Source organism: Callionymus lyra, chromosome 4 (assembly GCF_982586985.1).
Source record: "Callionymus lyra chromosome 4, fCalLyr1.hap1.1, whole genome shotgun sequence".
In the NCBI taxonomy this organism is placed as follows: Eukaryota; Metazoa; Chordata; class Actinopteri; order Syngnathiformes; family Callionymidae; genus Callionymus; species Callionymus lyra.
The window spans coordinates 25019807-25033456 of NC_141821.1; the positions used below are offsets into that span (position 1 = coordinate 25019807).

General features: G+C 44.2%; 2 protein-coding genes and 1 long non-coding RNA gene across 5 annotated transcripts; 1 reads left to right on the forward strand and 2 right to left on the reverse strand.

Moving 5' to 3' along the window:
• Positions 1-781: 781 nt before the first annotated feature.
• pdha1b (pyruvate dehydrogenase E1 subunit alpha 1b) lies at positions 782-7132 on the reverse strand. Of its 2 annotated transcripts, XM_087789356.1 has the most exons (13): positions 7001-7132; positions 6171-6191; positions 5198-5353; positions 4972-5037; positions 4704-4877; positions 4433-4559; positions 4009-4100; positions 3859-3951; positions 2957-3112; positions 2656-2727; positions 2522-2589; positions 2344-2452; positions 782-2249 (listed from the first exon to the last, which is right to left on the reverse strand). In XM_087789356.1, the coding sequence occupies exons 1-13, from the start codon at positions 7058-7060 to the stop codon at positions 2085-2087; spliced, it is 1359 nt and encodes a 452-aa protein (XP_087645482.1). In that variant the 5' UTR covers positions 7061-7132; the 3' UTR covers positions 782-2084. The 2 variants fall into 2 exon arrangements, with proteins under 2 accessions (XP_087645482.1, XP_087645483.1); XM_087789357.1 differs by lacking the exon at positions 5198-5353.
• Positions 7133-7952: 820 nt separating this feature from the next.
• On the reverse strand, positions 7953-12721 carry acot9.1 (acyl-CoA thioesterase 9, tandem duplicate 1). Of its 2 annotated transcripts, XM_087789358.1 has the most exons (16): positions 12581-12721; positions 11927-12027; positions 11635-11661; positions 10965-11010; positions 10678-10848; positions 10577-10614; positions 9941-10024; positions 9774-9877; positions 9578-9651; positions 9433-9500; positions 9256-9367; positions 9062-9152; positions 8873-8958; positions 8719-8806; positions 8501-8651; positions 7953-8369 (listed from the first exon to the last, which is right to left on the reverse strand). In XM_087789358.1, exons 1-16 carry the CDS (start codon positions 12592-12594, stop codon positions 8314-8316), a joined length of 1311 nt encoding a protein of 436 aa, XP_087645484.1. In that variant the 5' UTR covers positions 12595-12721; the 3' UTR covers positions 7953-8313. The 2 variants fall into 2 exon arrangements, with proteins under 2 accessions (XP_087645484.1, XP_087645485.1); XM_087789359.1 differs by lacking the exon at positions 11635-11661.
• Positions 12722-12932: 211 nt separating this feature from the next.
• Positions 12933-13586, forward strand: LOC148082230 (uncharacterized). The gene is made up of 4 exons (XR_015710950.1): positions 12933-12942; positions 13132-13241; positions 13302-13391; positions 13452-13586. It is a non-coding gene; the product is annotated as an uncharacterized LOC148082230 (long non-coding RNA).
• The last annotated feature ends 64 nt before the right edge of the window (positions 13587-13650 follow it).

Genomic DNA, 13650 nt, shown 5'->3' on the forward strand with positions numbered 1-13650 from the left:
GACCAGGGTCACAAAGCGCTTAAACAATAAAAACAATATTCAATAAAGTATATACTTTAAAGGTCAAGATAAAACTGATAACACAACAGGAGTTCCAGAAAATCAAGGAAAAGCCTGAACAAATAAAAACGTCTTAAGATGTTTCTTGAAGGAGTCAGTAGATCATCAAACACAGAGGGAGAGGAAGATCGTTCCAAAGCTTAGGAGCAACAGTCTGGAAGGATTTCTCTCCTCTGGTCCTGAACCGTGTGCGAGGAACCATCAGTAGATTCTGATCCACAGACCTCAGAGCCCGAGCTGGGGTTTAAGTCTGGATCAGATCACTGATGTAAGGAGGAGTCTGACCATGAATAGATCTGAAAGTAAGAACCAGAATTTTAAAGTTGATCCTGAAAGAAACTGGAAGCCAGTGAAGAGTTTTAAGGATCGGAGAAATGTGAGTTATGTTGCTGATAAGCTCCAGAATCTGAGATCAGTGTGATGTATTTGAATTCAGACTGACGTTTCTTTAAAATACCTTAAACGTAAAAGAACATGACCAATTTTAAGAAACATCTGAAGACATTTTTATTTGTTTGATTTTCTGAGACTCCTGTGTTGATTCGCATGTTATCTTGACCTTTTATAATACATTTTTAGTATTATTTTTGATTGTTTAAGCGCTTTGTTACCCTGGTCTGGTAAAGCTCTCTATAAATATAAATTACTTACAATATCCGTTATAAAATGAACATCAGGACTTTCACATGAAAAAGACAGATTCGACGCAGTGCAAGTCATATTTTGATGGTTGTTTTTATTTTCTCCACATTAAAATATCACCTAGGAAACAGAGCTAAGAACTGGTAAATTAATCATTCAGCTGTAAACAACATTACACGGGGGGCAGAAGTGCAGTGAGTTGGAATAGAGATGCAAAATCCTCTACTGTATCATTTGAAGACCCTCCTGGTCGTTTCACAGGGACTAGGGTGGGAGCAGAGTTGTGTGGGGCCAGCCCCTCTCTCACAGTGTATTATACATGGGGATCATTGTAGAGCATCTTTGTCTATTCCATGTTAAACCAGGAAAATAAAAAGTAAATTGGGCTTGCAGCCCTGCAGAGATTTTGGCCACAGATAAGTTTATAGTGCTGGCTAACTTGTAAACCAGGTGGTTGTTTTTTTTGCAGGACTATAAGTTGGAAGAAATGCTGCAATAAATGCATATGTCAGTTTGTCTAGTCTTTGATGGGCTGTACCAAAATTAAAATTGTTCTAATGGAGGAAAAATAAAATGAATTATAATCACACATTTGTTCCCTTTAGATGCATACCAGTCACTCATGTTTGGTGCGACAGCAGAATGGTCTTTGACATTGAGACGCTCTGCGTAGGTCATGTGACTTAAAGGGCACCTAATGTGAAAACCTAACTCTCCTGACTTATTCACATGTTGTAAATGTTGAAGTCGTCCTCTTCAAAATGCAGTAGGTCATTCATGACATTGCTCATTTTTGAAGTTATAACTTAATAAAGTTCTCTCACATCTGAAATTTCGCCAAACGAAATAAAGGTTTAAATTAAACATTCTGACGTCACTCTGGTGCAGGTGTCCTCCCCTTTGTGTTTGAAATTTACATGAGTCCTTGAATGCAACTGGTGTTTTTGGCCAATCAGAGCAGACGAGACTTCTCAGCTAGACAGCGCATTAAGTATATTTTCTAATGTAAATATCTTTATTAAATGAGTTTTGTGCAAAAAGAAACATACTGATGGGTATAATATAGGTCCTAGAACAATTTAAGAGACACTTAAATCAGCACATTAGATGCCCTTTAAGAGAAAGTCCCTGGACCACCTGACCGTCTCATCATCCTCAGTAGGATGCTACAGAACTATTTATAATGGACCAGAGAACTCTTTGATTGCATCTATCCCTGGCTAGCTGAGACTGTCCTCAGTGAGGACTGTGCGTAAATGACACTTTGTAACACACACACAGAAAAATAATATAAATAAATAAATATCTGGTAAATAAGGTGGCAAGTATCAATAGTAGCTATCTGGTTCATGGAGGAGCAGGAAGATTCTTGAAGGTCCAGTTCAACTCTTAGACGTCAGCTCAGACCAAGGATGTGTACCACGCACAGCCAGTGGTGGGGCGCCAGAGTACATGTGGTCACACAGGTCGTCCAGCGGTGGCTCTGGATCAGAGATGGCGAAGTTGGCCGCCTCCTCCACCTCCCTCTTGATGAGCGTGTCCATCTCCTGCAGGCAGACGCATTGATTTCATCACCACTTCAAACACATGCTCGGCTCCACACAGTCCCAGATTCAATTACATGCTGGATATCAGACTGACCTTGAACTCCTCAGCGGCCGCCATGTTGTGACTGATCATTTTCTCCTTCAACATGGAGATGGGGTCACTCTTGCTGCGCACTTCCTGGATCTCCTCACGAGTCCGGTAGCTATGGAAGGTGACATCACCGTTAGTAAAGGCAGACTGTGGTGGGTCACAGCAGATGTTGATTCATCACCTGACTCCTGGGTCACTCATGCTGTGTCCGTGGTAGCGGTACGTCTGGAGCTCCATCAGCACAGGACCCTAAAACACACCACGGGTCACATGACCTGAATAGTTTCAAGTATCACATCCTGACACAAAACTCACCTTCCCAGACCTGCAGTGATCTGCTGCGAACTTAACGGCCTCCCGGACACACAACACGTCCATCCCGTCCACCTGTGTGCGTGTGCAAACACACAAACTGTGAGTGTGGGTGAGTGAGTGCGAGTGTGTGTGTGTGTGTGTACTTGTGCGCAGCATCATACATGAGCGTCAAGTCCTGGGTGGACGCTCACACCTGTATCTGCGATCATTTTACTGTAGGTCTGAGGCCCGGCTGCGGCGTACGGTCGACAGCCACAGCCAAAGACTCGGACCCTCGTGTGGTCGTGTGAAATGGACTCACTCGAATGCCGGGGATGAAGTCTCCCCTCTTGTAGTAGTCGGTGCTGGCAGCGGCCCGCTCCACTGAGGTTCCCATACCATATCTGTTGTTCTCGCACACGAAGATGCATGGGAGCTTCCAGAGAGCTGCCATGTTGAAGGCCTCAAAGATCTGGCCCTGGTGGAGGAGGAGCAGGTGTGTTCAGTTTAGGGGGCCACAAGGAAGAATAACAGAAGTTTATGTAATTATTTTAAAGCTTAAAAGCAAAACATCTCAAATAAAAAATACATGACATTTAATTTTCTAACAATGCTCACCATAGTTCCAGAGTTATTCAATTATGTTTTTCTAAAGGAAACTTTTGATCCATTTAGTTAAAATATTGGGACATGACCTGGAACTTTCTTTAAATATAAAGTAGTTTAGTTGTTATGAGCGATAAAGATTTGACTTTTTTTCCACCAAGGCTGCACATAAATAAACACATAAATGGTCATAAACTACTATTTTAAATGTTTATTAAAAAAAAAAATCCACAATAAAATTTAAAGAATGCAAACTTTTTGTTTTTCTAATACATATATACAACTTTGAGTGTTCCATTTTTAAAAACAATTAAATCATCTTAATGAGCCTGTGATGTAAACAACTCTTCTTCTAGTATATCATTTCAGAGTCTGTATGTGGACGTAGATACGTTAAACTCTACTCGAGTACATAATTACTCTCAACCTCTTCTCCAAATCAATTTTTTTTCTCTAACAAATCAATGCAGCCTTGTGTGGTGGCAAGTCTTAGAAAAATAAATAAGAGAATCAGAGAAGCGCTACCTTATCCGTTTACAAATGAGTTACTAATAACCCCAACACTGCATGTGACAGAAGAGACCTCGCTAATGGATAGCGGTGCAGTGAAGGGCTCACCTGGTTGGCAGCTCCATCTCCGTACAGAGTCACACAGAGCTGGTTGTTGTTTTGATACTGACAAGCCAGTGCAATGCCAGCGCCCAGAGGGACCTGCAGCAGGAGACGCATCAAATCTAGCACAGCTCAGTTGCATCTGCACTGACGTACCTGAGCTCCCACAATGCCATTCCCTCCATAGAAATTCGGTGCGTACATGTGCATCGACCCTCCTTTACCTTTGGCCACTCCCCCTCGCCGACCTGCACAACACAGAACAGAGATGTCAAAATCAATCACACAAATGGGCCAGAATCTTAACATTCTGGGTCGCAAACAAAATGTATTCTTACCACACCGTCTTATTGGCCCCATCCATCTTTATAAATTTTGTTTTCTTTAACATCAGTTTAACACTTTTTAAATTTAGTTTAAATTCTGTATAATTGTCGTCTCATCTTTATCAGTCACTATAATAGCATGAACAGTCATCCGCTTTGATTTCATGACATAAAAATGGCTTTGCAGGCAGGATTTGGCCCCAGGCCTCGTGTATTACACATGCATGTGACAGATCTTTGAACCACCAACTCACCTGTGAGCTCAGCCAGGATTTCTTTGATTGACACACCGCGAGTGAATGTGTAGCCATGGGCACGGTACGCCGTGATCAGGTGATCGGTCGGGTTGATGGACGCCTCTATACCTGCGGCACACGCTTCCTGGCGAGGACATGCATGTCAACGTGTGTATATGTGGTCGTGTGCAAGCATGCGGGTCCGAATAAGTGGTTGTTTGTGCCTGTGTGAGGGAGTAAGTAGGTAAGCGTATGCATTATTTGAGCATGTGCGCATGCATGTCCTCACCTGGCCATCGTACAGGTGACAGAATCCTCGAATGATCTTTTGCTTGTACAGCTGGTCGGCCTTCAGCTCCATCCTCCTGATGGTCTGCATGGTCCGATAGTACTGCAGGCCCTGGTCCCGTGTGAGCTCTGCCTTCAGAGGAGGTCCGTCCTCAAACAGGTGTAGGTCGCATTTCTACAGCACAAGAATCCAGGGACATGATAAATCAGAACATGACGACACACTTGTACAGAACACGGTCACGGAAATTGTAGGAGGCAAACCTGACCTTGATGTCAAAGGTCACCTGCGGGGTGAAGTCTGTGAAGGAGCGAGTGACGACAACCCTGGAGCCCTGAACACACAAACGGAGATGTCAGGGGAGGATCAACCTCCTTCACAGAGAGTTGAAGGTCAAATTCCCTGAAAGACCCCAAAACCGAAGGGAACCACAAGCTGTTCCAGAGTGGAGAAGGATTAGGACTAGAAAGTCATTTAGAGAAGCTGCTTCTTACTGTTCGGGCTAGCGAGTCGTCGCCACTATCTAACTGAACATCTGGCTCTCTAGCACCCTCATCTGGTGGAGGTTCTGGCGGTAGCCGCTGCTTTTTAGGTGAAAGGGGCGTCACCGGTGAGCTCAGAGTGACATACTCTGAAAGGTCAGTCAGCAGCTGAGGAGCACAGGACCGATCGATGAGGTCACGGCAGATAAACGAAAGCGGGGCACATATTTACTCTCACACACAAGATGTCAACCAAAATTTGTGGGAGGGAGAGATTCATCATGCAAGTGTGCATGATCAAGTGCGGTCCGGGGTTTGTCTACATGTGTGTGTTAGCAGTATCATACATGAGCATCAGGTGCTGAGTCGATGCTCACACCTGCAACTGCTGGGTCCGACACGAGGTCGCCCCTTTTCTAATCTAGGTCGAGAGTCCTGCTGCAGCGTACGTCAACAGCTGCAGCACCGGACATGGACCCGCACATGTGTCACTTTTTCTTCAGCTCAAGCAAACGTCAACAGAGACTCATGAAGACGAACCTATTCTTCACAAAAATAAAATTAATTTTGAATAAACTAAACAACAATACTTCTTTTAAGTCTGAAAATATCAATAAAAAAGAACAATGATCCCTGCGCTCTTGAATCGTTTTGACAATTATTTATGCTTGTAGACAATCAGTTAATTTTCTTTAAAAATTAAATTAAATAGTCTTGGTGTTCATACTCCATTTTTAAGCACATACCTGAAAAATAGCACTCCCCCTGACTGAATGTGTAACTGATTGTATTAAGATTATTTTAAATGCAATTAATTGACATGTGATTTGTAAAAACAAACTTGACCGGATGCACGGGAAAGATATTTTGTTAGGGGTTTGCGACACAAGGGTTGAGGTTAGTTACCAAACTCCGACTTATCGGTTCAGACAACATAGCAGCACTAGAGGAAGCCCACACCGGCAAACTTCGGGGAGTCACTTACCTCAGACACAGTTTGGGCGCCCTGGGGTCAGATGAGGGGACAGGTGAGGAGGGAGGGGTCAAGGTGGAGGGAGGACAAGAGAGTGGAGCGTTTAGAGACCTTCTAGAGAACCCTTATCTGGAATAACTTTCCACATCTTGGAAACAGAAACAAAACTCCTTAATATTCTTCGGTTAAAAAAAAGTTAGGAATTTAAAATGTCTTATTTAAATTAGTTGAGTGACCGGAAGTTACATTTCAAACAGGAAGCCAAGTAGATACGGGGTAAAGAAAACTAACTACAACCATCAGTGACTCTTCAAGTCTCATATATTATCTTATTAAACATTTATGAATGGATATTTCTATTAAATGCAATGGATGCTTTGTTTACTTACAACTTAACTGGGATACATGGATCACGTTAACGAACAGCAATTGAAAATAAAAGTTCAAAGATTGATCATCAAAAATAAACTACCGCAGTAGGAGGTGGGTTTTCATTTCAGAATAATGAATGTTAATGTACATTTTGTGAAAGTATTCGTTATTGACTGCGTTACTCGGAATCAAATGAACATTTGATTCATATACACGTTAACTGTTGTTGCAAATGTTCTTCGAATCATCACATTTGTGTGTATAAAAAAATCGTAACTAAAGTCCAGTGTCCCCTACACACACATTCAATGTAAATGATAAACAACACTAGGAGAGTAATTCAAGTATTTACACTTTCTGAGCGATGGAAGGGTGTTGCTAGCAGCTAACAAGGTCAGCTCCAAACACAGCTATGCTAGCTAGCAGTTGGACGGAGCTAAGTCACCACAATTCACCGCGAAAACACTCACCACAGCTCGGCCGGTGATCCGACAAAGAGCGTTCGAAATGAGCGTCAACATGGTTTTCATGCTCGTGTGCAAGTGTGGAGCTCAGAGCGGATTAAAGAGGGAAATCGCTGCTGATCCGATTTAGTGTCCTACAGAGAAGAGATTCCGTAGAGAACACGAGGCTGCGAATTTAGTTCCGACGTCGAATTGTGAACAGCTGTTCTCTATGATAATCATCAGAACTAGAGTCTTCTAGATACAAGACAGCTGACGTCAGTACAGAGATTAAACGTACATTGTGTGTGTTTGTAGGCGTATATAAAATCTACGAAAAGTAAAATGCTTTTAAAGCACCACTAGATAGTTTGTGGTACCTTAATATTTTTGTACTAAAATAACTTGTGATGACACATGAACTAGTTGAATAACTCATATACCATGACTTGAGGTGTTTTGTGTCATTTTTATTTTCACTTTAAAAGTTCTTGGGGATGGTGTGAACATGCTACATATTGCGCTTGTTGTGGGGGAAAGGGCGGATTACGGTACAAAAACAAAGTTAAAGTTATGTTATTTACAAAGCCATCATAACACATATCATATTTCATTATCCACAATCTGATTCATTACCACATCGATATACCTCCTCCATTCAGCCAATAGACGTCTGGAAACAAAAAAATCGTCCAACTTCTGCAAATCGGGACATGGCAATTTTTTGAGTGCTCATGGGAAATGTGGTCTCCCGTCGGGCTAAACACTTCCACTTTAGTTCACTGGTATGGCTCCACTAAAAATCGCATAGAGCTGCTTTAAATATCCAACAAACTAGCTGAAGAACCGCTATGATTATGTCAATAAGTAATTTGAGATTATTTGTCTGAATAAGTGTGTGGAGTACCTCATTGTTATTTCACACTGTTGACGTATACATAAAAATATCGGACCACCCAAAAACACAATGAGACTCGCCTGAGGATTGTTATTTTTATTGCAGTGTTTACAAGTTAGGGCGAGAGACAAGTTTGAAGTTGCGTGAAAAAACAGAACTGGGAATGGTTGGATAAGGCTGCTGACATTGTTGAGTTCACAGTCTGATCCTGTGAGTCCTGAGTCAGTAACAACTGGAGGCGTTTGTAAGCAAAAGTAACGGATAAAAAGAGTAGAGTACAGACTACTAACCCCAACCCTTAACTCTATGAGTAAACAGACCAACAAACACTCATGTTTACAGAGAGTAAAAAAATATTCAAAACAAGTCCATATACATTAACGAAAGCAGAGGAATGAAGATGTCCTGTGCCTGTGATCAAAGTGTTGGAGGTCACCGGAGGTCAGTGCTCAATTGTTTGATTGAAGTGTCGTTTTCCATCCAGGTACAACATGGACTCTGTCACAAAGATACACAAACAATAAATAAACACACACTCTTGCAATTTTACACATGCACAGATACACATCAGACCTGCACAGACACAAACTCCTAGTCAGAAGCACACACAATCTATCACAGACACACACCTCCATAGGTCTGAGGAACGATGTTTGGGACGTCACGGTCGGACATGAAGGTGAAGTGGAAGACGTTGGTGGTGTTATGTTGACGGGTCATCGCGTCAAATACCTCTGTGTGTACACGGACTTGGATGTGCTTGCCCTGAGTATAACACACCTGTACAGACAAGAAGACAGTGAGAGATGTTGAGGCTGGACAGTCGTGTTCAGTACCGACTTCTGACCTGAGAGGAAAGCATAAGCAGAGAGCCGATCTCCACAGGCTTCTGGAACATGATATCGTCCACCGCCACGAGACTAGGTCGACAGCCGCTGCACAAACACACACTTTCAGTACAAGCAGACACACACACACGGTGAGGTCTACAGCTGACTGACCCAAAGGAGCAAGCGTTGGCCCATCCCAGCTCGTAGGCTTTCCTCATGAGGAACCCTCCAAAGATCCGGTTGAAGATGTTTCTCTCCTGTAACATATCAGGTCAGTCTCAGTCCACAGGAATGAGTAAACCCAGAGAAGCGGCACATGGAGGATGATGGGATGTTTGACCAGTGGTTTGAGCGACTCACCTGTGGGTGGCAGATCTCTAGACCTTTGAGCTTGGCATCCTCCATCCAAACAGAGTTAGCAGGTAAAATCCTGCTACGGAAGCTGACAGTCCTGGACACAAATAACATCACCTACAGCAGCAGCATTGTCAGCAACTGAGCTAATGTATGACATGATAATGTCAACTGGATGAGTGAGAGGCCAGGGGTTTTACTTGGTGTCAAGCGTGTTGAGGAAGAGACTGTGGACGATCTTTCTCTCCTGGTCTGTTGGGGCTACCTTGAGCAGCGACGCTGTGCTCAGCTCAACACGCCGAGATTTGTTCCCTGGAAGAGAAGCAAACATGGATCAGTTTAAGGCAGCAGCAGCAGTAAGAGAGCTGGTGACAGACTTTCTCCCTCCAAAAGCAGCTGCTGCTCCTCTGGACCTTCAGGCTCCAGCGGGTTGACGTACGCTGCCCTGCAGGTGGCAGCAGTAGTCACATGGTTCAGTGAGGAGTGGTTGACAGGTGAGGCGGACATGATGGCGACACCTACCTCTTGTTCTCTGGGTCTCTGGCCACCATGACGAACGTAGCGTCCAGAACTGGAGTGTAGGAGCCTTCACGAAACTGAGGTCGAGAGGGAAGTAATGCAAGTGTGTGTGTGTGTGTGTGTGTGTGTGTGTGTGTGTGTGTGTGTGTGTGTGTGTGTGTGTGTGTGTGTGTGTGTGTGTGTGTGTGAGTGTGTTTACCTGTGACATGTGCATTTTGGCTTCAATGGAGGTATTCCCAACCCAGGTCACGTGGCCAGTGAACTTGATGTCACAGTCTGGGTAGATGACCTGCTGCCTCATGTCTGACAGGAGATTAAAGTCACATGATCATAGGCATCAACCGAGTGTGTGCAGAACTGTCTCACCTATTTTGTCCACCAGGGCAGTGACGATGGACAGAGGAGTTCTCTTCAGGGCAGGGTTGAAGGTGTGAGAGTAAGAGATGAGAACTGAGGAAGATGAAGAGGAGTCGGTCACATGATCACGCCGGCTCGGATAATCGCATCAGCTCTGACCTCAGTCATGGACGGGGTCAGAAATTGCTGCTATGTATCTACTCTACAGTTCTTTCAGTTAATCAACAGAGCTGAACACCTCAACACAGTGAGAGAACTGTGTATTTGGTGTCTGCTGCTCTTCTATTCTTCTACTGGATTTGTGAGGATGGAAATGCATTTATTACAAAGTTATAAGGTTAATTATTTAACTATTGTTGATCATAATTTAAATATTGACTTGTAGAAAATACAATGTGGATCCGTGTTTCCATTTCGCATCAAGTTAATAAGCATGCAAATTAATTCTATAGCAAAGTACAACTTGCTCAAACATTTTTTTATTTGGACACAAAGACATGTAATAAAATTAAAGGCACATTCATTTTACTGATTTTAACTATTTTAATTGCACTGCTCCATCTCCAACACATCTTTATGACTTTTTCCTCCCAAAACATCATCACTGAATCAGTTTGTCAACTTTGCAAGAAGTGTTCTCCTCACCTGCTAAGCTGTCCAGGTCCTCCAGGATTCGGCCAAACCTGGAAGACATAGGTCACACGGTTGGACGTCGGTTGTCACATGACCTACTGAGTCTGAGTTACCGGACGGTGTTGTGGAAGGTCAGATACTTCTCCCGCAGCAGCGGTTCTGAACCCAGAGGCAAGTGGACCTCCAGGAAGCTGTCCTTCATCTTCTTGACCGGCAGGTCGCTTTGGGATTTAGCAAGCATGTTGGACAAAGACGCTCTCTCAGCTAGTGCCTGCTGGTGATCACTGTGGAGTAGACAGAAGTTATCCAAGCTCCTTGTGAGGTCCAACAGAGTCACAGACACTCCACAGTTCTCCTTCAAGTGTTTCTACAGAACTCTAACAGACCAGAACCTTCATACCTCCAGTTGGTTGAAGCGCCAACAATTTCTCTGAGCCGGTTTCTCACTGGAACACAAAGAAGGAATAGTTAGAGTTCATGTGTGAGTTGTCTCGTTGTGTAGAGACACAAGCTTGCATGTTTCACACCGTATCAGTCCCCCGTGGTTCTCCAGGTTCTCCATGTTGGAGTGACTATGACTGCGCTACAAAATTTAGGTAAATCATTGTTATAATGTGTCAGATTGGTAGACCATGTCAAATTTCTAGTTCTACACTTTCTACACTGACTACAGTGCCTGGGTACTGAGCATAAAGACATCAGCAGGAAGTTCTGATTCTGAAAGTCTCTAACTTCTCAGAAAAACTCGGGACACTGAGACGGTGTGTGGCAAATGACAGAGAAAAGATGGACCACGACATGAAAAGTCAGGCAAAATCAGCATGAATCTAGATGAGGTCCAGCTGCCGCTCAACATGCCACCTAGAGAAGAGTGTTAGCAGAAGAACGCGTGCCAGGAGAACGTGTGACAGAAGACATAAGCGGAAGTGCTGTGTGCCAGGAAAACGTATGTGCCAGCAGACTGATGCGTCAGGAGAACATTTCAAAGGTGCAGTCCAAAGGCCAGTGAGCTGAGAGGGGCTACAAGAGACCACAAGACAAGTGACTGGAGTCTCTGGTAAAGTACACACCGTTGGACACATGTAACAGCGGGTTTCCTGCAGGAGACAAACATCCACAAGTGAAGGTGAACGGAAGTGAAATCATAACAATGCTATATTTGCTTCTAAACAAAACCATGTGTTTAAATAAAAAAGCCGCTGGTCTGCACCCTCTCACCTCCCAACCTGGACTTGTTTTGTTTACCTACATTTGACGTCATGCTAGTTTCTGAACACAAAGTGCTCGGTGATTCAGGGGCGTTCTGGGCCAGGTGTGAACACGGATCCGTTCGCGTGAACGGGTGAGTCCCGGGGCTCTTACCTTCAGCCATGTCTGGTGCCCGACCCGGCGCCCCCCCGCTGCTGCTGCTGCTGCGGACACATCTACAGCGCAGAGACACAGCCACGCATGGACTCAGGAACCTGTGGGTCACATTACATGGAAAAGAATTAGTGGAGCCTGAACGCACAAATCACAGTCAAATGGTGACCCAAAGTGACCGGTGTCTGGACCGCCTTTTAGTTGTCAACGTTTGAGCCAGTTCGGTTTTATGAATCCAGAAGACCAGACTGCTGTTCGTCCCCAGACCTTCAACAGACGACCACTCTGATAAATCAAACATTATGAACTTGAAAAATAAACTGCTCAACCAAGATCACAAGCAGGGCAGAGATCCTGTCCCTGAGAATGTCTCAGAGACACTGGCGTCTCACTGAAACTTCCACTTCACATTTGTGTAGAGGTTATTCAGTGAGACCAAGATCATGAGGTCAATCTCAGCCCGCAACTCAGTGGCACACACTCTTTGTCCACAGCCAGCCCTGTGCCCGGAACCTCGCCCGGGCTGGTTGTTGACTCATGTTGGACCGGATCTTCCCTCCTCCCAGGAATCGAACCAGCAACGGTTCGGTTTTTTCTAGCATTCTAGCTGAAGCTCAGCGTGAGCTGAGATCGATGTTTCTTTAGGAAACTGACCTGGAGGAGAACATATTGGCGAGAGCAGGAGGTTCCGAGGTCCAGAATAGGAATGGAATCAGGGAAGTGAAGTTAGGAGAAACACTCTACTGTACTCTACTCTACTCGCCGGAGCGACAGCAGCAGACGCTTCCGTGTTGACAGGAGACCACGCCCCCTCACTACTGACGCAGGACGCAGCTTTGCGTCCAAAATAGAGGATCATTTCATTTTCTCAAGTCCCGTTAGGTCAAATTATGTGACCCAAAATAGCTCTAAACAGTTTGATCCATGTTTGTAAATACCAATCCTCAAACACCAATCGTAAAAAAAAAAAAGGTAAAAGAAAGAAACACACAAATAACAACTGCTGATGCTCACAAGTAATACAAAACTGTAATGGTGTACTTTCTGTTGTAACAAGGTAAATATAGAATTAAAAAAAAACCTCATATTGTACCGTATTGTTTATAGACATCTCAGCAACACAGATTACATATGAATTAAGTGTTTTGTTGTTTTCCTATAGACTCATCAGTCAAATCTGATGTGACGTTGTCTCTATCTCAAAGTGGGTCTTGTGTTGTCAGGGTCTAGGGTGAAGAGGTTTGTGTTTCCTGTTGGACTGATGGTTCTGAGCGGATCCATGTTCTATCCTCAACATGCTGCAGCCGTACTGAAGGTGAGCGCTTGTCGGTCTTTTCGCTGACACCTGTGTGCTGACGGCTCTGCCGGTCCACAGACCAGTCGAGACCAGGTGGTGACCCGAGCTGAGCAGGGTCGTTTGGCTATAGAGAAGCTGAGGAAAGAGTTATCATCGACTAAGAAGAAGGTGAGTCTGTCATCCTGCGTGAGAGTGTGAGACAAGGCTGACCCGGGTTCTCCTCCACAGTCCGAGAAGAAGGAGCGGCCCGACAGACCCGAGTCCAGTAGCTGACAACATCAGGCTGAAGCATCCACTCAAAACCCACACCAGGGGACTTGAGTGTAAAGATGAGCTACATAAACGTGTCACACACGCATATAATGATTGTGTTGAACCTGTTGATCCAGATTCTTTTGAATCTTTCTCCACTCTTGACCTCTGGACT

What these genes read in the sequence shown, in the direction of transcription:
- acot9.1 (XM_087789358.1), bottom strand. An exon ending in TGCCCTGGTGGACAAAATAG is followed by an intron (nt 9,878 to 9,940) that starts GTGAGACAGTTC and finishes ATCTCCTGTCAG; the next exon opens with ACATGAGGCAGCAGGTCATC. An exon ending in CTCAACACGCTTGACACCAA is followed by an intron (nt 9,153 to 9,255) that starts GTAAAACCCCTG and finishes ATTTGTGTCCAG; the next exon opens with GACTGTCAGCTTCCGTAGCA.
- pdha1b (XM_087789356.1), bottom strand. Translation starts at nt 7,060, where the DNA reads ATGAAAACCATGTTGACGCTCATTTCGAACGCTCTTTGTCGGATCACC. An exon ending in ACGACTCGCTAGCCCGAACA is followed by an intron (nt 5,038 to 5,197) that starts GTAAGAAGCAGC and finishes TTGTGTGTTCAG; the next exon opens with GGCTCCAGGGTTGTCGTCAC. An exon ending in GTCACCTGTACGATGGCCAG is followed by an intron (nt 4,560 to 4,703) that starts GTGAGGACATGC and finishes TGTCCTCGCCAG; the next exon opens with GAAGCGTGTGCCGCAGGTAT.